Source organism: Myodes glareolus, chromosome 3 (genome assembly GCF_982192425.1).
Source record: "Myodes glareolus chromosome 3, mMyoGla1.1, whole genome shotgun sequence".
Lineage (NCBI taxonomy): Eukaryota > Metazoa > Chordata > Mammalia > Rodentia > Cricetidae > Myodes > Myodes glareolus.
Genome location: NC_142028.1, coordinates 76901467 through 76924230, shown reverse-complemented (window position 1 = coordinate 76924230; position 22764 = coordinate 76901467). Strand labels below are relative to the sequence as shown.

General features: G+C 49.0%; 4 protein-coding genes across 7 annotated transcripts in view; 2 read left to right on the top strand and 2 right to left on the bottom strand.

The window, feature by feature from the left end:
- The window catches only part of Tesk2 (testis associated actin remodelling kinase 2), a 117844-nt gene extending 116120 nt beyond the window's left edge, over positions 1-1724 (top strand). The window contains exon 11 of the mRNA XM_085698744.2: positions 107-1724. Within this exon, the coding sequence (XP_085554870.1) occupies positions 107-819 (713 nt within the window). The 3' untranslated portion in view covers positions 820-1724. The remainder of the gene's footprint in view (positions 1-106) is intronic.
- Positions 1624-5418, bottom strand: Toe1 (target of EGR1, exonuclease). Its single transcript, XM_048430599.3, has 8 exons — positions 5266-5418; positions 4384-4526; positions 4257-4297; positions 3855-3951; positions 3583-3741; positions 3068-3327; positions 2708-2870; positions 1624-2628 (listed from the first exon to the last, which is right to left on the bottom strand). The coding sequence occupies exons 1-8, from the start codon at positions 5315-5317 to the stop codon at positions 2011-2013; spliced, it is 1533 nt and encodes a 510-aa protein (XP_048286556.1). The 5' UTR covers positions 5318-5418; the 3' UTR covers positions 1624-2010.
- On the top strand, positions 5408-15508 carry Mutyh (mutY DNA glycosylase). 4 transcript variants are annotated; one of them, XM_087904701.1, is made up of 15 exons: positions 5408-5574; positions 10997-11114; positions 12128-12276; positions 12358-12397; positions 12522-12595; positions 12689-12730; positions 12811-12882; positions 12961-13074; positions 13158-13255; positions 13334-13478; positions 13556-13610; positions 13768-13959; positions 14054-14190; positions 14274-14648; positions 15330-15508. In XM_087904701.1, exons 2-14 carry the CDS (start codon positions 11003-11005, stop codon positions 14457-14459), a joined length of 1416 nt encoding a protein of 471 aa, XP_087760827.1. In that variant the 5' UTR covers positions 5408-5574; positions 10997-11002; the 3' UTR covers positions 14460-14648; positions 15330-15508. The 4 variants fall into 4 exon arrangements, with proteins under 4 accessions (XP_087760827.1, XP_087760826.1, XP_087760825.1 ...); XM_087904700.1 differs by having other exon boundaries at positions 14247-14648; XM_087904698.1 differs by lacking the exon at positions 5408-5574 and adding an exon at positions 10031-10240 and having other exon boundaries at positions 14247-14648.
- Positions 15509-15946: 438 nt separating this feature from the next.
- Hpdl (4-hydroxyphenylpyruvate dioxygenase like) lies at positions 15947-20128 on the bottom strand. Its single transcript, XM_048430600.3, has one exon. It carries the CDS (start codon positions 17323-17325, stop codon positions 16210-16212), a length of 1116 nt encoding a protein of 371 aa, XP_048286557.1. The 5' UTR covers positions 17326-20128; the 3' UTR covers positions 15947-16209.
- Positions 20129-22764: the final 2636 nt, after the last annotated feature.

The following is a 22764-nucleotide window of genomic DNA, read 5'->3' as shown; positions in this document are numbered from 1 at the left end:
CCCTCTTTTCTCATTGATAAAATGGGGCAACTACGTGTCTCACTTTCCTCAAGAAAAGTGTAACACAGTCTGCTTACACTGAGTAACACAGCTTACTGTTCGTCAGGACCAGTGGACAAAGTACATGGTGGGAAGCGACTGAGCTCACTGGACGACAAGATTCCCCATAAGTCTCCACGGCCAAGACGTACTATTGGGCTGTCTCGAAGCCAGTCAGATATTTTCTCTCGTAAGCCTCCACGTACAGTCAGTGTCTTGGACCCCTACTATCGGCCACGAGATGGTGCTACACATACCCCAAAAGTTAATCCTTTCAGTGCACGCCAAGATCTCAAGGGTGGCAAGATCAAATTCTTTGACCTGCCCAGCAAATCTGTCATTTCCCTTGTATTCGACCTGGACGCACCAGGGCCTGGAACTACACCTCTGGCTGATTGTCAGGAGCCACTGGCCATGTCTTCCAGACGGTGGCGTTCTTTGCCTGGTTCACCCGAGTTCTTGCATCAGGCTTGTCCATTTGTGGGCTGTGAGGAATCACTATCTGATGGGCCTCCACCACGACTCAGTAGTCTCAAGTATGGAGTAAGAGAGATCCCACCATTCCGGGCTTCTGCCCTACCAGCTGCTTCAGTCCATGAGGCCATGGATTGCTCCAACCCCCAAGAAGAAAACGGTTTTGGACCCAAGCTGAAGGGGACCAGCCCATGTGCTGACAATGCCTCTGAGGAGATGGAGGTGGAAGAAAGGCCACAAATGGCTCCTGTCCTCTTCTCCATCTCTGGAATTAACTTCCAAACCCAGGGAGAGCAGGATGGGTGAGGTGGGGGGAGGACTAGTCCCTACCTCACCTTAGGAATGGACCTTTACCTGAAACTGCTGGATACCCTTGGTGCACAGCCAGGCTCTTCTCTGGAGCCCCAGGCAGGCTGAGAAAAGCCTGGCTTAAAAATTGGGCTTTCAGTGCCCAATGTAGTTAGGGCCAACCCAATTCTAAGCCTCTGAAATCCAGCAAGGAGCTCTGGCTCCCATTGACAGTCACGTCCTAGATAGGACCAAAGGACTCTTTAGTTCCAGGCTGAGCTGGCAGGCAGCTATGCAGCTATTACCTAGTTCCTTTTCCATCCTAGGTCTCTTGTGCCCATTCTGGGGCATATAAGCTACAGGATGGACACTGGAGTTAACTAGGAGGCTGTAAAGGGCATGGCTGTTTCTCAGACCTGAAGACTGGGATGCTTCTTGCCAGTATGTCTAAGACACTTGAATAATTGCTGTTTGCACGTACTGTATGGTCAGACCACATCACTACATCTCTATGCAAGGGGGGACAAGGCAACGTGGTGGTCAAGGATATTTTAGCTAACCTATTCAAAGACTTTTCCAGTTGATTAATCTATTTTCATATTTATAAAGGAGTCTTAATGTTTTGCCTCAAGACTTTCAACTTTGGTGTTGGGAGTGGGGCTGATTTGTAGGCCCCAGGGCCTGCTCTATGTATGTGTCAACAGGTGATACAAACAGAAGTTAATGTATTACACTTGGACTGATTTTCTCCCTGCTATAGCTGAAGCTTTGGGAACAGTCTGTCCTTACAGAGCCGCAATAAGAAATAACCAAAGAATGAAGTTGGTTAAATATTTTCATAATTCATTTCTGTTGATTTTTTTTTTTTGTAAAACTTTTCCCAAGACACTTTCAGATTAAAAAATAAAGTTGATGTTCCAGGTGCTAGTTAGTCTTATTTTGTACCCCTGGGTCAGGTCTCTTGTACAAAAGAAAACAGTAAAGCGCTCATTGTCTCTGCCAGGACCTGCACAACAACTCCGTAGTACTTAAACACAACATACACAGGCTAACAACTCACATAACTTTGAAATAGGGTTTTGCCATACAGCAGGCCATGAACTGTAGCAGTCTTCTGCCCAGCCTTCAGGGTATGCAGACTCAGTGCCAAACATCTCTTTCCTAGTCTTAGCTTCTTTCCCTAGGTCTAGTGCCAGGCAGATGTTTGGGTTAGCTGCTGCCCCAAGCCAGCTTCATTTTCTGGTTGTGGGCTTTGGAAGAACGAGAAAACTGGCTCTTAGCCACTGTGAGGGGTACAGTTTTGCCACTTAGGTATACCTTATTGTGACATTCAGGAAGCCAAGGTCCAGAACTGCAGAGTTGAGGTCCGTGCCTCAGTCCCACATAGGCCATCACATAGCCTGTCATAAAGGCGTCAAAACCAGCCCGATGCAATCCATCCCCAGGCACAGGATTAGGACTGGCTTGACTCACTGGCAGTTCTGAGGCAGCCACATCAGCTATTTCAGAACTTGTTGCCTTATGCTCCACCTCTAAATCACTTTTGTGATCTTGGTTGGAGCCAAGCTGATCCCTAGTTTCACCCTCTGTCACTTTTTGCTCAATTTCTGTCTTGAGGCTATCTTCACAGACCTGCTTTGTGGGAGGACCATCTTCAGCTTCCTCAAAGGTCTCTGTCCCTGGCTGGTTCAGCAAGGCCCTCTTCCGTCTGTCCTTACGTCGCCGCCGTCGCCGTTTGTCCTCTGCCACAGCCTCATCAGTGTCAATGATAAGGTCAATATCATGTGACTGAGGACACTGAGGTCCTAGAGGGCACCAGCCATAGGCCTAGGGGTGGAAAGAGGCTTAGAAGGGGTTCTATACATCAGAACCCCCCTTCCCCCCAAAAAAGGGTGAATGTTCTCACCGAGAACTTGGTGCAGATGCCAGTGGTGTGAGAACGACGGGAGGTTATAGGGGACATGCAGCAGCGGTAGTCAATATGGCCTCTCATGCTAGATGGATAGCTGCAGAACTCCAGGGCAAGATGTGGGCTGCCAGCTGCCTGCCGCTTCCCATTTTCCCGCTCACTGCAACAGCGCAAGAGGGTTTTGCTCCACTAGCATATAAGCTCCACGAGAACAAGGGGGTTTGTGTTTTGTTCACTGCTGAATCCTCAGCACCTAAAAACAGTGCCTGGCATATGGTAGGTACTTGATAAATAATCTTAAGTGAATGAAATAGGTTCATACCAGGCCCCACCCCTTTCCCTCAACCGTGTCCTCACCATTTCCGGAAAGCATATTCTAAGTAGGAAGCTACAAAGCGGGCATGAAACTCTGCAGCATATTTGGTGTCATAAATGCCTGCTGGGAACATCTCACACAGGTCAGCAGTGAAGGTTCCCAAGTTCTCAGGCAAGTGTGCGTAGAAGTTCTGGTACAGGAACACCAAATCTATAAGGCCATTATGCAGCACCAGGGGCCGACGGGCCCGAATCAGTTCAAGGAACAGGGTCCGTACTGACTGGCTCTGGCTTTCGTCTCCCTAGGTGGAAGGGAAGGGGTCAGTGGGAAGAACAGAATGTCTGCCCAGTCAGACTCTTGGGCGGCACACCTGGGAAGTACTCCCTCATTTTCCAACCCAATGCTACCCTCCCTCGTATGTCTCATGTGTCCCCAGACTTGTCACCAGTGACTCCCCATATTTACAAGCAGATGTCCCCCAGGCAGTCCAGTCTATGACAGCGAGAAATAAGCCACAGAAAACACAGACTCAAGGTGACAGAAGCTGGACCCCTACCTTGTCGTTGCCCTTATGGTAGGGGATACCCTGAGCATACTGCCGGTTGAAATTGAAGCCGTGCTGTACCAGGAACTGCACAGACTTTGGTTCTATGACATACTCCTCCATGCACAGTAAGGTGAGATTGAACACTTGGGTCAAGTAAGAATTTTCACCCTGAAAAACAAGGAGGATCTGTTCTATCAAAAATTAGGAAGAAAACCTCCCAACCTTCACCACCTCTACTCTTCTGCCCCATGCCTCACATCTGGGGTGAGGGAAGCTCATACCTTATCTGGCTGCTGCTTGAAGCAGGCGAGGCCCAGGGACAGAACAGAACGGGTCCTGGCAGCATGACACACGGCCTTGTAACGCTCCTCGATGCACCTGAAGAGTTGGGTTTGGGCATGGCTGTGGCTAAGTTAGTTTCACAAAGGACCCAGACTACTGAGAGCTGGGATGCCCTACCCTGGACTGAGATCTACACACTTGTTAGGGTGTTAAAGAAAAGGTTTATGCGGGGCGGGGGTGGCACACGCCTTTAATCCCAGCACTTGGGAGGCAGAGGCAGATCTCTGTGAGTTCGAGGTCAGCCTGGTCTACAAGAAATAGTTCCAGGACAGGCTCCAAAGACACAGAGAAACCCTGTCTTGAAAAACCAAAAAAATGAACAAGAAAAGCCTTATACTTACTGATTTAGCAAACTCTTCCTGTCCCCAAGCCCACTCAGCTCCTATGGATGGGTAAAGGACTGTGATTATCTCCCACACCCACAAAACCCTTCACAGCCACCTGTCCTCCCTGTTTCCCAGGCCTCACCGTGTCCACAGCCACAAAGCTAGCCGTCTTTAACGCCAGCAAGAGCGATGGCCATATCTCCTTGAAATTGTCACTCTGTACATCCACGACAGGAACCCGTACCACAAATTCCTCTGCAGATTTTGTGGTTTTGTTGACATCACCTAGGGATAAAGGAAATGAATTGTCATGTTCCCACAAGGTCCCAGTGGATCAGACACCAAGCTAGATGTAGGAGAAGGGTTGCCCATTGACAAGCTTCTCCCTAGAGATCTTGCAACCTCCAGCTATAGAGGATACACACCACACACACACACACACACACACACACACACGCCTTGGACAGTGCCCTAAACGTGGAAAGAGAGTATCTGGGTCTTGCAGTGGCTTTATGTGGGACTGGGAAATCCTTTCCTGTTTTGCAACATACTCAGGAGACAAGTGTAGACAACCTTTGAGTATTCTTTCTCCTCCGAGCCTGTAATCTCAGGACTAGGGAGCATAAAGCTGAAGGGCCTTTGTGTTTGAAAGCCGGTCTGTGCTATAGAGCAAGATCCTGTCTCAAACACAGAGCCCGTACGGTTCCATACTCATGGTGCCTCAACAGATACAAGAGTGCTTCAAAGTTAGACCCAAGCTCCACTTACCGTGGACGACTCCCCACTTCCCTGGTGTTACCGATTGACAACCACCGGCTCGAGCCAAACAGCACCTCCCTCACTGCTCTACAATCTAACTTCACGGGCTTTAAAGTTGCACGCGCTGCACACTGGGACTTGTAGTCTCCTAGGACAGCAGGCGCTAACAGAAGCTACAGGCCTGACTCTAGGACTACCGGCCCGAGGCTTATCCCTCCACAGGACCCTGGAGGCTTCTGTGGCTACCTCCTGGGAAGTCGCTCACCGTCAGAGGTCGCTGGAACCGAAGGCACACCGTCGTCACTGTCGGCGGCCATGATGCCGCGCGCCCAGCGCCAGTCTTCTGGAAGTACGCGGAGACTTCCGCTTCGTCTCCCGGAGAGACTCCGGCGCAGGATGGGGCGGGTCTCGCCGTCTGGGTCTCGTGGGGTCAACTTCCGTTCAGAGTGTCCGGGCCGAGCGCGGAGAGCGGACCTTGCGCGCGCCGAGAGCCTATTGGCTGAGCGTCCGGACTGGGCGAAGCCACGCCCCTTGGCGAGTTCTCCGGGGCAGCGGGCTGGAGATTGCGCGGGAGGTAATTTATTTTCCCCGCATGCTCTGGCGGGAACTTGGAATTTTTAAGTCACTACCGATCTTTTCATCTAACAGCCCAGGGCTGGCATGGGCAGCGCAGGATTCCCGGGGGTGGAGGAGAGCATGCCTCCTATGCTGAACTAAACCATGCCTAGGAGCTCAGGAGAGTTGGGCGCGCCGCACTTTGTAAAGGGTCTGAGCGTGGACACAACCCCAGAAAGTTGGAGGAAGGGAGAGGCGGGAGGCGTTTTACCGGACGCGGGTATAGGTGGTAAAACGACCAATCGGCAGGAACGCTTTTAAGATAATTCACACAGTGATAATGTGCACTTGGGTTAAGGCTTTGATAGTAGGATATCAAGGAAGAGCCAACTTGTCCGAATTTGACCCGTCGTAAGAGAGGTAGTAGTAACACTCGTCGGAAACCAGTGCCACCGTAAGGCGCGTGCACATTCTCCGCCTACCGGCCTGGATTTCCCCTGAATCAACCATTTTTCTGGAGGGAGTGTCTTTTTTTATCAATATGCAGCATTACCTCACCTCACTGAAAAAGGAATCTCCTTTAAATCTTCCCCATCCCATTAATTCATTTAACAAATATGTATTGTGTATGATAGATATATTTGGCACAGGCTCTAAGGAAATAAGAGACCTCATATACATTTGTGGAGGGTTTGGGTTTTTTTGTTTTTTGATTTTTTTAAACTAGAGTCTTACCCTGGCGGCGGTGGGGCACGCCTTTGATCCCAGCGCTCAAGTGACAGTGGGTCTCTAGAATTCAAGGCCAACCTGGTTTATGGAGTCACCCAGGACAGCCAGTGGCTACACAGAGAAATCCTGCGAAACCTCCAAAAAACAAACAACAAATCGGCAAAAGAAAAAGAAAAAAAGGGTCTCTAGTAGCACAGGCTGACCTTGATCTTCCTTTAAAACAAGGACAACAAAAATCCTCAATCTCCACACCTGGAGTGCTGGGTTACATGCCCTTAATGCCACCCTTGTTTGTTTGTTCGATGTTTTGTTTCCTTTCTGTTTTTTGAGACAGGGTTTCTCTGTAGCTTTGGAGAGTGAGCAGTTTTTAGAAAACTGAGACATTTGTGCTCTTTCCTAGGCGTTTCTTCTTTGAAATATCTTATGTAATTTATTATGTGTGTTGTTCTCTGTTGGCTTCTGTTAGATTATAAGCTCTCCTCTGGAAGAATCCTCTGTGTTTGCTGAGGTTTGAGGGTCTCTGCAACCGCCAAGGCCAGCAGAGCATCATCTTCCGGAGGCAAGAAGGTGGTTAAGTTCAACACAGCTAAGTGGCCAGTGTTGGCTTAAACTTCGGGATTCTCACCCCAAGTAGCTTATTTTAGACATATTTAAGCACAACACAGTTTGGTGAAAGATTTCCTGTTGATAAATGACTTAACCCCGTGTACACAATAAAACTTAAGACGTGACTACATCAAAACCCTTTGTAAAGTGTCTGTGAGATCTTGTATAACAGTAGGTTCTGTAGATTGACAAGCTCACAGTAATGGTCTGGGGAGGATCAGTTGTCCTCTTAGCCCGACAGGTAGAGCAGAGATCATGAGCCTTCTAGGTGGGAAATAGGTAAAGAAACAACCTTGTGGTGTTTAACATTCCTAGTTCCCCTGTTTCTCATCTGTGATCACAAGGACCTCTGTTGTACCCACACTGAGGTAAATTGTTTGCCGCACAGTAGGCAATTCTAAAAACATTTGTTAAAGGATTGATGGGAAGCTATTAAACAGTTCATATATGGAAGTGGAAAAAAAAAAAGCCATGATCACTTCTGGGTTTTTTTTGTGGTTTCATATTGGCTAGGAGAGATTTCAAACTTTTTAGCTGAAGATGACCTTGACTTTGAATTCCTGAACCTCCTGGCTCCACCTCCTAAACACTGGGATTACAGGTGCAAACGTGGGATTACTGGGATTACGTTGTGGAAGCAATGATCATATCTTGGAAAGATTGCTTTCTTCGGAGAACAGGCCGAAGGAGAAATTGTGAAAGTGAGCAAGTGTGTCAAAGGAGGTTGGTGATGAAGGGGAAGAGAATGTCCTGTTCAGAGTATTGGAGTATTGTAGGTGTGGGGCCTAGGAAAAAAGAGGGGCCATCACGGAGAGGTGGGAAGAAGACAGAGCCAATAGTTTGTATATCCCCCCCCCCAACACACACACACACCCAAAAGCGAAAGCATGGTCATTTGATGAAAGTGAAGTGGTGAATTCCAAGTACTGGTAGGAAGAGATTAAAACAGGTTTGGTAGGATTGCAGCACAACCAAAGATAGGATCAAGTTGCTTACCTAGCCTCTGCTTTCTGAGCTGAAATGGAAGTAATAGTTCCTGCCTCCAGGAGCCATTGGGTTGAGCCGCCAACCCAGTAAAGCACCGCCTGGGGTTGAGCAGAGAATAAGCACCCACTCTGAAGTGTTAGATACTTCCGTTAAAGCCTCTTTCTTATTTTATTTTTTTTCTCCTTCTTTTTTTTATTTTATTGATATTTATTGAGCTCTACGTTTTTCTCTGCACCCCTCCCTGCCTCTCCCCTCCCCCCTACAGCCCTCCCCCAAGGTCCCCATGCGCCCAATTTACTTAGGAGATCTTGTTTTTTTCTACTTTTTACTTCCCATGTAGATTATATCTATGTAAGTCTCTCCTAGTGTCTGCATTGTTGTCTAAGTTCTCTGGGATTGTGGTTTGTAGGCTGGCTTTCTTTGCTTTACATTTTAAAACCACCTATGAGTGAGTACATGTGATAATTGTCTTTCTGTGTCTGGGTTACCTCACCCAAAATAATGTTTTCTAGCTCCATCCTTTTTCCTGCAAAATTGAAGCTGTCATTATTATTTTTCTCCATTGTGTAAATGTACCACATTTTTCTTATCTATTCTTCGATCGAGGGGCATTTAGGTTGTCTCCAGGTTCTGGCTATGACAAACAAAGCTGCTGTGAACATAGTTGAGCACATGTCCTTGTGACACAATTGAGCATCCTTTGGATATATACCCAAAAGTGGTATTACTGGGTCTTGAGGAAGGTTGTTTCCTAATTTTCTGAGAAATAGCCACACTGACATCCAAAGGCGTTATACCAGCTTGCATTCCCACCAGCAATGCAGAAGTGTTCCCCTTTCCCCACAACCTCTCCAACATAAGTTGTCATCAGGTATAAGATGGAATCTCAGAGTTGTTTTGATGCATTTCTCTGATGACTAAGGATGTTGAACATTTCCTTAAGTGTCTTTCAGCCATTTTAGATTCCTCTGTTGAGAGTTCTCTGTTAAGGTCTGTACTCCATTTTTTTTTTTTAATTGGATTATGTGATCTTTTGGTGTCCAATTTTTTGAGTTCTTTGTATATTCTGGAGATCAGACCTGTATCTGATGTGGGGTTAGTGAAGATCTTTTCCCATTCTGTAGGCTGTCATTTTGTCTTGTTGACGGTGTCCTTTGCTTTACAGAAGCTTTTCAGTTTCAGGAGGTCCCATTTATTAATTGTTTCTCTCAGTGTCTGTGCTACTGGGGTTTTATTTAGGAAGTGGTTCCCTGTGCCAATGCGTTCAAGTGTACTTCCCACTTTCTATTCTATCAGGTTCAGTGTGGCTGGCTTTATGTTGAGGTCTTTGATCCATTTGGACTTGAGTTTTGTGTATGGTGATAGATATGGGTCTATTTTCATTTTTCTACGTGTTGATATCCGGTTATGCCAGCATCACTTGTTAAATATGCTTTCATTTTTCCATTTGATATTTTTTGCTTCCTTATCAAAGATCAGGTATTCGAAGATGTGTGGATTGATATCTGGGTCTTCTATTCAGTTCCATTGGTCCTCCTGTCTGTTCTTAGCCAATACCAGGCTGTTTTTAGTACTGTAGCTCTGTAATAGAGTTTGAAGTCAGGGATTGTGACGCCTCTAGAAGTTCTTTCATTGCACAGGATTGTTTTGGCTATCTTGGATTTTTTGCTTTTGCAAATGAAGTTGAATACTGTTCTTTCAAGGTCTTTGAAGAATTTTGCTGGGCATTGCATTGAATTCCTTCCTTCTTTCCTTCCTTCCTTCCTTCCTTCCTTCCTTCCTTCCTTCCTTCCTTCCTTCCTTCCTTTCTGGTATGTTTTGTGTGTGTGTGAGCCCATACATGCTGTGATAACCAGGCTTGGCAGCAGGTACCTTTATCTGTTCAGCCATCTTGCTGTTTCCTGTTCGTTATGTTTTTACAATTAGAGAAAGGATAACCAGGGGCTGGAGAGATGGTTCAGAGGTTAAGAGCACAGCTTGCTCTTTCAAAGGTCCTGAGTTCAATTACCAGCAACCACATGGTGGCTCACAACCATCTGTAATGAGAACTGGTTCCCTCTTCTGTAAGTATACAGACAAACCGCTGTATACTTAATAAATAAATAAATAAATAAATAAATAAATAAATAAGATAACCAGGAAAACAGCCTAGTAACAGTCAGCCAGATGTATTTTCTCGTTACTAATGGCTGGCCAGTTAAGATTTACTAGCCCATCTCTCTTCTCATTGATTTGCCATCTGCTCTTGGGCATATCTTTTTCCCTCTTTAATTCTTGTTTTCTCATTTTTGTGAGGCAGAGGCAGGTGGATCTCTGTGAGTTTGAAGCCAGCCTGGTCTACAGAGGACAGCCAAGGCTACACAGTAAGACCCTGTCTCGAAAAAAAAGAAACAGAAAATTCTTCATAGACATGCCCAAATGCTCGGGATTTAGTCAAGTTCACAACCAAGATTAGGCATCACAGAGGACCAGGGTGTGAAGCCAGCCTTGACTATGCAGTGAGACCCTGTTTCAAAAGACACAGGGGCCTGGAGAGATGGCTCAGCATTGAATAACACTTGCTGGGTTTTGTTTGTTTGTTTTTTGTCGAGACAGGGTTTCTCTGTGGAACAGTCTTGGCTGTCCTGTCTCGCTTTGGAGACCTGGCTGGTCTCGAACTCACAAATATTGGGATTAAGCCTGGTAGCACTTGCTGTTCTTATAGTAGAATTCAGTTCCCAGAATGCATATGACAGCTCACAGCTGTAACTACAGTATCAGAGGATCTAACATCCAGCCTCTCAGGGTAGCATGTGGTACATGCGTGCATGCATGCAGACAAAAAACAGAAAAGCAAAGCAAAGCCAGGTGGTGGTGGCGCACGCCTTTAATCCCAGCACTCAGGAGGCAGAGGCAGACGGATCTTTGTGAATTTGAGGCCAGCCTGGTCTACAGAGCAAGTTTCAGGACAGGCTCCAAAGCTACAGAGAAACCCTGTCTCGAAAAACCAAAAAGAAATGAAAAGAAAAAGCCAAGCTGGACATTCTGAGTGATTTGGGGAGAGGCGGCTCTAATTCCTTCAGGACTTCATATTCAGCCTCATTGTGGCTGACCCCATTGGCTACATCTGTCTCTTCCAGGTTATCATGAAGAAGCTACGAGCGTCTGTCAGGAGTCACAAAAAGCTACCAGCTAACCCTGAGAGAAGGGGAAAATGTGCCCTTAGCAGCAGCCAGGCCAAACCTTCTGCCCCTGATGGTAAGGAGCTCGGCCCCTGCCAGAGTGTCAAGGGACTGGTTTCACTGGCCGTACAAGAGGGCAGATTCAAGCTTGCTATGTACCAAGGATTTAAGAAGCTAATTCTGACTGTTGCTGTGTAACTTTGGGCCACGCGCTCTGGGTGTTTTCTTAACAGTAGAATGGAACAGTTTCATCAACACATTTCTTCACTGTCGTGCAAACGAGTTTATAAATCAAATGAGTTTATAAACCTGAATGAGTTTTGAAAATAGGGAAACACCCTACATGGGTACCTATTCTGTCTAACTAAAACTATTGAGTTTTCATTTGTAGCCCAGAGAGAACAAAGACACCGGCAAAACTAAGACCAGAAATTTGGCCAAGGCTACACATAACTAGAACTCCAATTGTAGCTCTAAAGACTGCGTGAGGGGTGTGGGTAGGAGAAGCCCCAAATACGAACAGGCTACTACAGGTTGCTACTAGAGGTTGCTATACCCTGAGTTCTTGATGGACCTGTGCAAAAAAATTCCAAGAGGGGCCAGCAGGATGGCTCAGTGGGAAGAAGCTTTTGTCACACAAGCCTAATTACCTGAGCTTGATCTTCAGGGCCCACAGAAAGGTGGGAGGGGAGAACCAACTCTGAATGCTGCCCTCTGACCTCCACATGCACACGTGGCATGCCTGCCTACACATTCATGTCATTCATACACAATAAGAATAAAATATTTAATATGGAAGAGCCAGAGGTAGCAATCACCCTTATAATCCCAGCACTTGGGGAGTTGGAACAGGAGGATTAGGAGTTTAAAGCTAGCCTTGGCTACACAGCAAGTTTGAGGCCAGCCTGGACTGAGATCTTGTTGAGACCCTGCTGCTGGAGAGACATTTTAGCTGTCAGGCAGTTTACAACTGCCCAGAACTCCTGCTCTAGGGAATCAGATACCTCAGATACACGCGCACTTAAAAATAGTTCTTAAAAGAAACTATGGAGGGGAAGGGTAATCCAGAGTGTCCTGGCCGTCCTGCAGGCCGGGCGAAGCGGAAGGATGAGGAGATACTGCAAACCTCTGTCTGCCTGTACCATCTGTTCAGAGACGTGACCGATGTCACGACATTCCGAAGGAACTTGCTCAGCTGGTATGACCAAGAGAAGCGGGACCTGCCTTGGAGAAGATGGGTAAGTGGGACAGGGACAGTGGGCTGGGAAGCTGACTCAGCCCTTTCAATTCTGAGTCTTCACCTGTGGTTTCATTGACAGGTAGAGGAGGAAGCCAACTTGGACAGGCGGGCCTATGCTGGTCAGTACATAACTGGGCTGCTGTGCCTGCAAGTCCTTAGTTTAGGGACTATGTTTAGGTTTGGGGACTAGGGGCTAGGAGTCAGGGTGAGTTAGCAGTACCTCATGTTAATCCCCTTCCCCAGTATGGGTGTCAGAGGTTATGCTGCAGCAGACCCAGGTTGCCACGGTGATCGACTATTATACACGATGGATGCAGGTGATGCCAGGGAGGGAGGGGAGAGTCGGCTAGACCCCTAGACCCCGGAAAAGGCTTCCTCTCACACCCTCATCCTTGACCTTACTTCCTCAGAAGTGGCCAACGCTTCAGGACCTGGCCAGTGCTTCCCTGGAGGTGAGCCACCCTTGGGTAGGGGGAATGATAACAACTGAGGGACCGACCACCCGTCTTTGACCTCTGACCTCCACCTACAGGAGGTGAACCAGCTCTGGTCTGGCCTGGGCTACTATTCTAGAGGCCGTCGGCTGCAGGAGGGAGCTAAGAAGGTAAGTGTGTGGTGGTGCGCTGACTAGGAAGCCCGCAGCCTCAGGTGTCCTCAAACTAAACCTTGCTACTCCAACCAGGTGGTAGAGGAGCTAGGCGGTCATGTGCCACGGACAGCAGAGACCCTGCAGCAGCTCCTGCCTGGCGTGGGGCGCTACACAGCTGGAGCCATTGCTTCCATTGCCTTTGACCGGGTAAACCTGTATGCCACCTACATTCAGTGTGCACACCCCCCTTCCTCCAAGTCCAGTCTGACTCCCAGGTTCCTCTGTGCCAGGTAACTGGTGTGGTGGATGGGAATGTCTTACGGGTGCTGTGCCGTGTCCGCGCCATTGGTGCTGATCCCAGCAGCACCGTTGTCTCTCGTCATCTCTGGTAAGATGCTGGGATGATGGGAAACTGGGAAGGGTCTGTCCAGAGGGTTTTTGCTTGCAGTAGTGTCCTTACTTTTAGGAGCCTAGCCAATCAGCTCGTGGATCCAGCCCGGCCTGGGGACTTCAATCAAGCAGCCATGGAGCTGGGGGCCACAGTGTGTACCCCACAACACCCTCTCTGCAGCCAGTGCCCTGTGCAGACCCTATGCCAGGCGTACCAGAGGGTAAGCCTCCTAAGGACAAGTTAAGGTGACCTGGTGAATGACCCTTGCCCTATGACACGCTTCTGTGTCTCTCTCAGGTGGAGCGGGAACAGCTCTCAGCCTTGCCAGGCAGTCCTGACGTAGAGGAGTGTGGTAAGCACCAGCCCTGACCCCAGCTTGCCTCTCCTGGCCCTGTTAGGGAGCTGCCTTTTCAAGCCTGAGTAAGATTCTGCAGTGGGACTAAGCCTCCCCCTGGGCTTGACACCTTAGGCCACTCGGCCTGAGCAGAGTTTGGGATCTTTGTTTGCAGCTCTCAAGACTAGACAGTGCCAGCTTTGCCTACCTCCCACAAAACCCTGGGACCCCTCTCTGGGAGTGGCCAACTTTCCTCGAAAGGCCAGCCGCAGGCCTCCCAGGGAGGAGCACTCTGCCATTTGTGTTGTGGAGCAGCCCAGGACCAGTGGGAGTCCCCTCATTCTGTTGGTGCAAAGGCCTCACTCAGGTGCCTGAATATGGGGGCTGGAGGTCAGTGTCACAAGCAACCAGGGAATAAAGGGGCAGTAGAAGAAGCTGACCCCTTATCTGGCTGCCATCAGGTCTGCTGGCCGGACTCTGGGAGTTTCCATCTGTCGCCCTGGAGCCCTCAGACCAGCATCAGCACAAAGCCCTTCTGCAGGAACTGCAGAGCTGGTCCGGACCCCTCCCCAACACTCGTCCCCAGCACCTGGGAGAGGTAGGTTAGCAGAGGTGCCAGGAATGAGTGCCAGGAATGAGTGTTAACATTCACAGACCCGGCTCCGTCTCTTCCCTCCCCAGGTGATCCACGTCTTCTCTCACATCAAACTGACATATCAAGTATATAGTCTATCCCTAGAAGGACAGACCCCAGCCACCCCTGCACCTCCTGGTGCTCGATGGTTGACTTGGGAGGAATTCCACAATGCAGCTGTCTCCACTGCCATGAAAAAGGTACTTTTGCTGTCTTGTTTGTCTCTTACATGAACTTATTGCTGTATAAATGAAAAAAGAAATGTATATTTTAAATAAAATTGCTGGGGCTGTCCATAGGCCAGGGTGGAACTCAGGCTATTGGTTCTTTTGGAGAAGGTGCCATTCCTGTTTTGTTTCCCCCACCTCCGTCTTGGCTAGGTATTCCACATGTATGAAGACCATCGGCGAGGCACCTGCAAGGTGAGTCTCAGAAGCTCATCCCCTTGTCTTCCCCAGGCCTGCCTCTCGGGCTCTTAGAAGTCATGTATGGACGTCTTGGATATTATCCATTGTGAACTAGGGACTGATGGTACAGTGAGACCCATAGCGTAGGAGGAGAAGAACATTGGTGTGGGCTCTGGTGTCACGGGGATGTATAGTATTTGTTCTGGGTTCTGCGGGAACTGAGGTAGGGAGCCATCTGTGAGACAAGGATCAGGAAAAGCTGCTTACTGAAAATAACTGCTAATTTTGGGGTCCTAGAAAAAGATTTGTTTTTATTATTTTTAACTATGTGTATGTATCTATGTGTAGGTATATGTACATTGAGTGTAGTACCCATAGAGGCCAGAAGAGGGCATTGGATCCCCTGGATTTGATGTTATAGGTGCTTGTGAACCATGTAACATATATACTGGGTCCCCGACTCAGGTCCTTGCACCTATCCAACACTGGGACGCAAACCTAGGGCTTTGTGCATGTTAGACAATCCCTCTATCAACTGAGCGATGTCCTCAGCCCCATCTTTGCATCTAGCAAGATTTTTTTTGGGCACCTTTTGGGGAGGTGGAAAATCCTACAGCATCATAGGCTAGATTAGTAGGGCAGGCAAAAGATTCCCTGATGTGTACTTATTACTTCCCATCTTTGGATTTTCTACAGGGTTCTAAAAGGTCCCGCATGTCCACTCCATCAAGCCGGAAAAAGCCCAGTCGGGGCCAGCAAATCCTGGATAGTTTCTTTCAGCCTCATATTCCCACAGATGCACCCAACAGCACGGCCCAGTGATACCTCTGGGAGGCCCACCCCAAATCCAGTCTAATAAAATGCCTATTTCTGTAGTCCTTTTGGAGAATGTTCTACATTTTACCTAGCCCCATTCACTTACTTTTGTGAGGCTCAGAAAATGGTCAAGTCAGCTTGGTTCTGACTTACTCTGGACACATTCTTACCTGAGTATTCTTCCCTGGCAGAGTCAGGGCAGCTGCAGGGAGCACCTGTCAGTGGCTGACATCCAATGCTTCCATTCTGGGTCTCAGGTAAGCTCTGATTGGAGCATCATTTTAGAGCAGGTGGTTGGGCTAATCCTGACTAGTCTGCACCTGCAGCCGTTGCTCCCTGGGGAGGTCAGCACAGAGGAGAATTTGTATTAAATTCTTCCTCAAAATCATTTATTCAGGGTCCATTTCACAAGTAGTGAAACTTCAGAAAGCACAAGGGTTAATAAAGCCAAGACCTTCAGGGGATGGGGAAGAAATGCAGAGACGACACAAAGGCAGTTCAGAGTGTTGTGTCTCACGACTTCATTCTTTTATTCTATTACCTAGAGGTGTCAGACATTTTAAGTCCCATCTCTTTGGAGTCCGGCGAGAGAATCTAGAATTGGCTGGTACTGGTTGGAATGAAGACCCGCACCTGGCCCTGAAGGGAAGGATGGGCTTTATCTGGGGTGTGATCCTGTGAGGCGCGTCAGCTCCAGCAGGCCTGTGCTGGACTCCTTAGAGCATCTAGGACAGGCGGCGACTCCCAGATATGGCGGGCGTTAGGCTCCCTGGGCCCTCGCAGCTTCCTCTTGTATCGACTGCCATAGTGCCCGGATGTTGTTCTGGCCAAAGCCTGTGGCCCCCTGTCTCTGAATCAGCTCCAGAAAGAAGGTGTCCTCAGTGAAGAGGGACTTGGTAAAAACCTGAAGCAAAAATGTGTCTTTAGCGCCATCTAACAGAATTCCCTGCCGTCCTAGAAGACTAGGTTTGTGCCCCGCAGCTATGATTTGTTCCTCTTTGCCGGGCTGCTGATAGTAAGCTTCAGGAGGGGTTAGGAGCCGGCCTCCTGCCTTCGCCATCCCCTCAGAAGCTTCCATGATGTTAGGAGTGTATAGTCCTACATGCTGCAGGCCTGGCCCCCCATGGCGGGCTAGAAATTGCTCTACCTGGTCCTGTTTGTTGGGGAGTCCCGGTAGGGACTCTGCCAGTACGAGGGTGGGGACAGTGCTGTCAGGCGGGATCTGCAGGGCAGTAAGCCTTAGTCCCCCTCGCCCAGACTCTGCAGCCACCTTGAGGCCCTGCTCCGGATCCTCACCTGGGCTCAGCGGCAAGTGATGAAACCCTAGGCAGTCGTGGAACCACCGCCTAAGAGTAGGGGAGCTGCCAGAGGTGCAGGCCAAGGTCAAGTGGTCCACGTGGCTGATCCAGCCAGGGCCAGACGTGCAAGGCAGCGGTCTGAATCCAGGCAGGAAGGATCCGCGATAGCCTGCACGTTGCAGCAACGTAAAGCTAAGGTTACCAGCCGGAGAGCTGACCACTGTATAGATGGCTGTGCCCTGTGCATCCCTCACGCTAGTGGGTGGTACCGGCACCACGCAGCCCCGTGCCGCCAGCGTCCGGGCGGCGGCGGCCACATCTTCCACGTCGAAGCACAGGTTCGTGGCGCTAGGCACCAAGTGGTGCGGATCCAGGCCGTACAGTGGCTCCCCCGGCCCCGAGCCCTCGTTCACTAGAAAGACTGCCTCTCCGCTGCGCAGGGCCACCTGTCTCCAGCCGCCTGCTTCCCGCACCGCCAGGGGCTGGAAGCCGAAGAGGCGGTGTAGATCCTTAGCGAGGGGCTGTCCAGCTGGCACATGGAAAGCGACATGGCACAGACGGCGGGCGTGCGCAGCCATGGCGAGTCCAATACCCCGGCTCTGTCCTTCTGGGGCGGCTCACTTGTTTCGAACTCCAAAACTCTTGGTCCCAGACTAGTTGGAAGCCGGTGGAGCCCAGGTCTGCCCGAAGAGCGCGTTCCTTGGTCTTTTCTGGGCAGAGGTCACAGTCAGACCTTGGGGGATTGATCCTCTCAGCAGCGCAACCTCAACCAGAAGCCGGCTAAGACCTCAGGATCTGGGGGTAAAATGTATGAGAACCACGCGGACGCTGAGCGGGGCGGGAGATCGGGCTGGAGACTCCGCCTTTGACACGCCCTCTCGCCCAGAATGGGTCTCCTCGGGTACAGCCGGGACGAAGGGCAGTTCCATCCCAGGGCTTTGGACCAGGTCACACCCTTGGCACTGAGCCACCCCTTCCCGGGCTCGGGAAAGTCACAATAGCCACCTTCACTCGGTGCCAGGCGCAGTCTTCTCACGACCTCAGAAGTTCTGCCCGGGTGGGGGAGGAGCCGGAATCCTCCCTCCACAAGCACGGGATTTCTTAGTCTGGTGCTTTTTCTTTACTCAGGAGTCTGTCTTCAAGTCCTAGTGCTCCATTCATGTCTTATTTTCTTAATATTAAACTATTTAAAAATATAGATTTTTTTCAATCTTCAAAACGGGGCGGAGAAATAGAGATAAGAGAAAGCCTTTACATATCTTTCCAATCATCCAGGCAATCTCTACTGCCTCTTCAAGTCTACTTCTGCAACTAATTGAGACTGGGAGGTAGGAAAAAGGAAATCCTTTTTTGTTTGTTTGTTGTTCCTGTGAGGAACTACTACTGCTCGCCACCTTAACAGAACTCCAGCCACAACTCAGGCCTTCCTTCCTCTTTAAGCTTCCTAAAGATCGGAGCCAGGGGCCCCCAAGATGAGTGAGGTCACTAGGATGAAGAAGCCTGTGGGATTTCAGCAGGAAGGGCCTTGAGTTAAGTTTAGAGAAGGACCTGACTTAGACTAACAGGCTTGGTTGGGTTTTCAGGGTTGCAAGTAGGAGGGCAGGGCAGGACCTCTTTTGCTGACCAGTGATCAGGAGAACATGGATTCCAGAGTTAAGGAGACCTGGCTTAGAAATCTGGCTCTGATATTCATGACTTTCATCATGTTGCATACTTTGTCTCTTCCTTATCTGCAAAAATGGGACTCCTCTGTCCTGGTGTTGAGGATCAATACCCATGGTCTCACACATACTAGGCAAGAACGCTCACTCAGGTGGCTGTAGTTAAAGGAGACAGTGTAAGTGTTCAATCAATAGTAGCTGTTGCTGTAGCTTGTTTTATTCTCATTACACAGTGTCAGTGGTATTGTGTGACCTCTTTGGGGAGGGGGGTAGGCAGAGAGTGTACTAGCTTGGGTCAAAGGTTAGGCAGCCAAGTCAAGGAGCTCTGATAATGACCCAGAACAATCTGTGACTCCCTTCAGGGAGTCTTGTAGCATTAATCCATGACGACTTCCCCAACACCCCCATACTAGGGTTTGAACTCAGGGCCTTGTAAATGCTAGGCAAATGTTCTCATCATTGAGCTACATCTCAGCCCCCATCCTTTCTTCTCTCATATCCCCTTGGACCTCAGCTTCATTCTCTAAGATTTCTAAGCTTGAAGCGCTGTGGAAAGTGTAAGGACTGCCTTAGGAAAAGGTGTGTCCTAGTTACGGCTAAGTGTGACCTTAATTAAGGCCCAGTCTTTCCACCTTAGCTCTGTTTTCCCACAATCCTTCATACTGAACAGGATGACAGTTACCGGTCTCATGCAGCCTAAATGATGGCAGTAAATGAAAGACTAGTCAGTGGGACACTGGAGGCCTCACCTGCTCTCCCACCGGGAAGGATATGTCCCTATTACTAGATCCTAGATTGGGATGGCTTTCTCAGGTCTGTGCAGCTGAGGAACTGTAACCTAGCAAGAGGCCTGGGCTTTAACCCCTGAACCTGGATCTGACTGTGCAGGGCCTGGACTGAGGTGGCTTTGTCCTGGCTAGTAGTGGATTTAGGTCAGATTGCACAACCAAGACAAGAGGGTCACAAAAAGACTGCAGCCGCCAAGGCAACACATATTGGGACCACTCCTCGAGCACTTAGGAAAGCCCTGGTTCTGGTGAAATGTGAGGGAGGGGACCTGGAAACACGGCTCTCTGAATGCTAGAGCAAAAACAGGCTGCCCTGAGTGTTTAAAGTCAGGGCTTCACAATCCATACCCTCCAAGTCTTTGACCTGGTCCCAGAAGTTTGCTTTCAAGGGTACACCACAGTTCAGAAAAAAACCACTTAGTTTCCATAAGCCTTGCCGTTCTCCCTCTTTTTCAGGAAAAAGCATCGACACTGTAGCGGACTGGGTATTCAGAGGGGTGAAGTTAGATGTGTGGATCCACTGCACGTGTGGATCCCCTGTGGTATCGGTGTCCAGAATATCATCCACTCAGGGTTCCGGGGCTTGCTTCTCAGCAAGGCGATTGCCCTCCTGCTGGGGCTACCCGTGCTGAGGTCGGCAAGACGAAGCGAAACGGAGGAAAGGCTCCACTGGAAAGGGAGCCCGCACAGCGGAAGCTTCCGGCCACTCCTGCCTTGTGTGTCGGCGTCAGGTGAGGTAGGGGTGATCTTGGGCTGTGGAAAGTTGAGGAGCCCAAGTCATAGAACAGCGCCCCTCCGGCAGGTGTCGATTCCAAACAGCGCTAGCTCACTCGGCTTGCTAGGAAATCCTAGCTTTCCTGGCTCGCCTTACCCGGTTCCTGGTTCCGGACGGACCAACGTCCTCGATCGGCCCCTCCCCTCTCCGGACCCGCCCCATCTTCGCCCCCAGGGCCACCCAGCAGCTCACTTCTTTAAGGATCTGCCACTTTCAAGTCTTTTCTGGTCCTGCTCAGTGCTCTTTTACCATTCCCTTCCGCCGGAAGCTGCTCCGAAAGCTCCCTCATGTTTGGATCCGCCTCCGATTCTCCTCGCTTGACTGCTTAGGGTTGGCTCAGAAAAACCTCACAGAGAAGGTGACCTTAAATTTTTTTCGAGTTGTAGAATATACATATTTGCTAACGAATTAAAACAACAATAACAAAACGTCTCCTGGTAGCCCAGGCTGGCCTCTTAACACGTTTTATAACTGAGATGACTTTAAACTGAAGATCCCCCTGCCTCCAGAGTGCTGGGATTATAGGTGTGCACCCCGCCTGGTTATGAATTGCTAGGGATGGAGCCTAGAACTTGATACGTGCTAGGCAGGCATGTCACCAACTGAGGAGCTACACCCCCAGCTCCCAGCTTAACTTTTAAAGTGCATAGCTCTGTGCAGCAAGTACATTCAATTCAAGCCAGGGGAGAGGCTGCAGGACAGACCCCTAATTGAAAGGAGCTAGTTGGGAAGGTAGGAGGGAGGGAGGAAAGAGAAAATGGCAGGCAGGGACGTATTGGAACCTGGTGTTGGGGGGATATCTCCAAGATAAAGGGCATCCCTAGCATACTAGAGACCCTGGGTTAATACCCCAAATAGTAAAACCAAGATAGAAAGTCAAATACTGTACAATTTCATTTTTACGAGGTCCATCCTGGAGTAGTTAAAATCATAGACACAGGTTGAAGGGACTCTGGCCAGCTCCAGTGTGGCAAGCATGGCTCTAAGCATGGCTCTGGCAGGCCTTGTCCTTCCCCATTTCCTCTGTCTTGCTAAAAAACCATTAGATTATATTCCTAAAGCTAGCCACCAAGGTCTATTCCTTTATTTGACAACTTCCTTCTCCAGAACCTGACTACCAAGGTCCAGCTATCAAAGTAGTGAAGACCAGCAATCAAAAGCCCCCTTTGACTCACCTAATTAACATGTCCAATTAAAATTAAACACCTCATCCTAACACAGGGCTTCTCCCTTTTCTTTCTTTCTTTCTCTCTCTCTCTTTCTTTCTTCCTTCCTTTCTTTCTTTCTCTCTTTCTTTCTTCTTCCTCTTCCTCCTCCTCCTTGTTTTTTTGAGACAGGATTTCCATGTAGCTTTGGAGCCTGTCCTGGAATTCTCTCTGTAGACAAAAGGCTGGTCTCAAACTCACAGAGATCTGCCTTTTTCTGCCTCCCGAGTGCTGAGGTTAAAGATGTGCACCACCATCACCGGCTTCCCCCCTTTCCTTTATAAACTGCCATTTTCCTATGTGCCATGTCTGTCTCCTTTCTATCTGGAGGCATCCTTTGTCCTGCCACAAATACCTCTGCTCCCTTTCTCTTGTTCCCCTCCCCTTCTTCCTTGTCTTCTATCTCCTGTCTTTGTATCTTAATCCCTGCTCTCTGTTCCTCTAGGGCAAACAAATCTATGTGCTGAATTGATTCTTTTTCCTTTCACAGATGAATGGTGGCCTCCAGAACTGAGGAGGTGATGGGGAACTGGGATGTTAGGAATACGAAGTTTCAGTTGGGGTGATAGTGCTGGCCATGCTTGAACAGTATCCTGTTTCTATTGGTTCTTTGAAACAGGGTCTCACTCTAGAGCCCAGGCTGACCTCAGCCTCCCAACACTAGTCACAGATACAGGGTCTCGCGCAGCCCTGGTTGGTCTTGAGCTGAGTATCTGAGGTAACCTGAATTCCTGTTCCTCCTGCCTCTGCACGCGAGTGCTGAGATCACAGGTGTACATAATGCTTAATCCCTTTGCCTGCTCTTAAAAATCCAAGCTGCGTCCCCAAATGATGTCTCCTTCCTCACATTATTCAACTGCTTATTTGCTTTCCTGGCATGAATGTCCCACAGGTCCCTCAAATCCTCCAGACCCAACACTGTTCTCCATCAACTTGGTAGCTGTCCTAGCCAGAGACCTGCAGGGTTCCGGATCCCCTCCTAAAACCTCAGTTCCCACCTCCGTGTCCCTTATCCCTGCCCATTCTGCTCCGTAACTCCTCTGAAGTCATGCATCCTTTCCTTTTCTCTTCCATCTCCACTGTTTAGCACAATTTAAACAATACACTAACCTTTTAATTGCCTTCCTGAACTTGAGTTTGTCCCTGAGCAAGAACTGAGAAGCGAGTGAGATCTAGTTAGTTTACTGTCCCGATTAAAAGTCTCCAGTAATTTCTGACTGTTCTTAGGCTCAAGACAGAAATATTCCCTGTGGCAGATTAGGGCCTGACGAATCTCCTGCCTTTTTTTTTTTAAATAGATTCCTCCCCCATTGAGTCATTATAAAAAGCCAGCTCCATCAACCTTTAAATTAGATTTATTTACTTTGTATATGAAGTATCTGTGTACTTTGAATCTGTTCGTGTCATGTTGCATGTGTGGAGATCAACAGAATATCTCGGGGAGTTTGTCCTCTCCTTCACCATGTGAGTCCTGGGCTTCAAACTCAGCTCCTCAGACTTGGTGGCAGGCCCCCTTACTGCTGAGCCTACTCTTACTGGCCCACTCCGCCTTGGTTTTTGTTATTAATATCCTTTTTCCTCATAATGT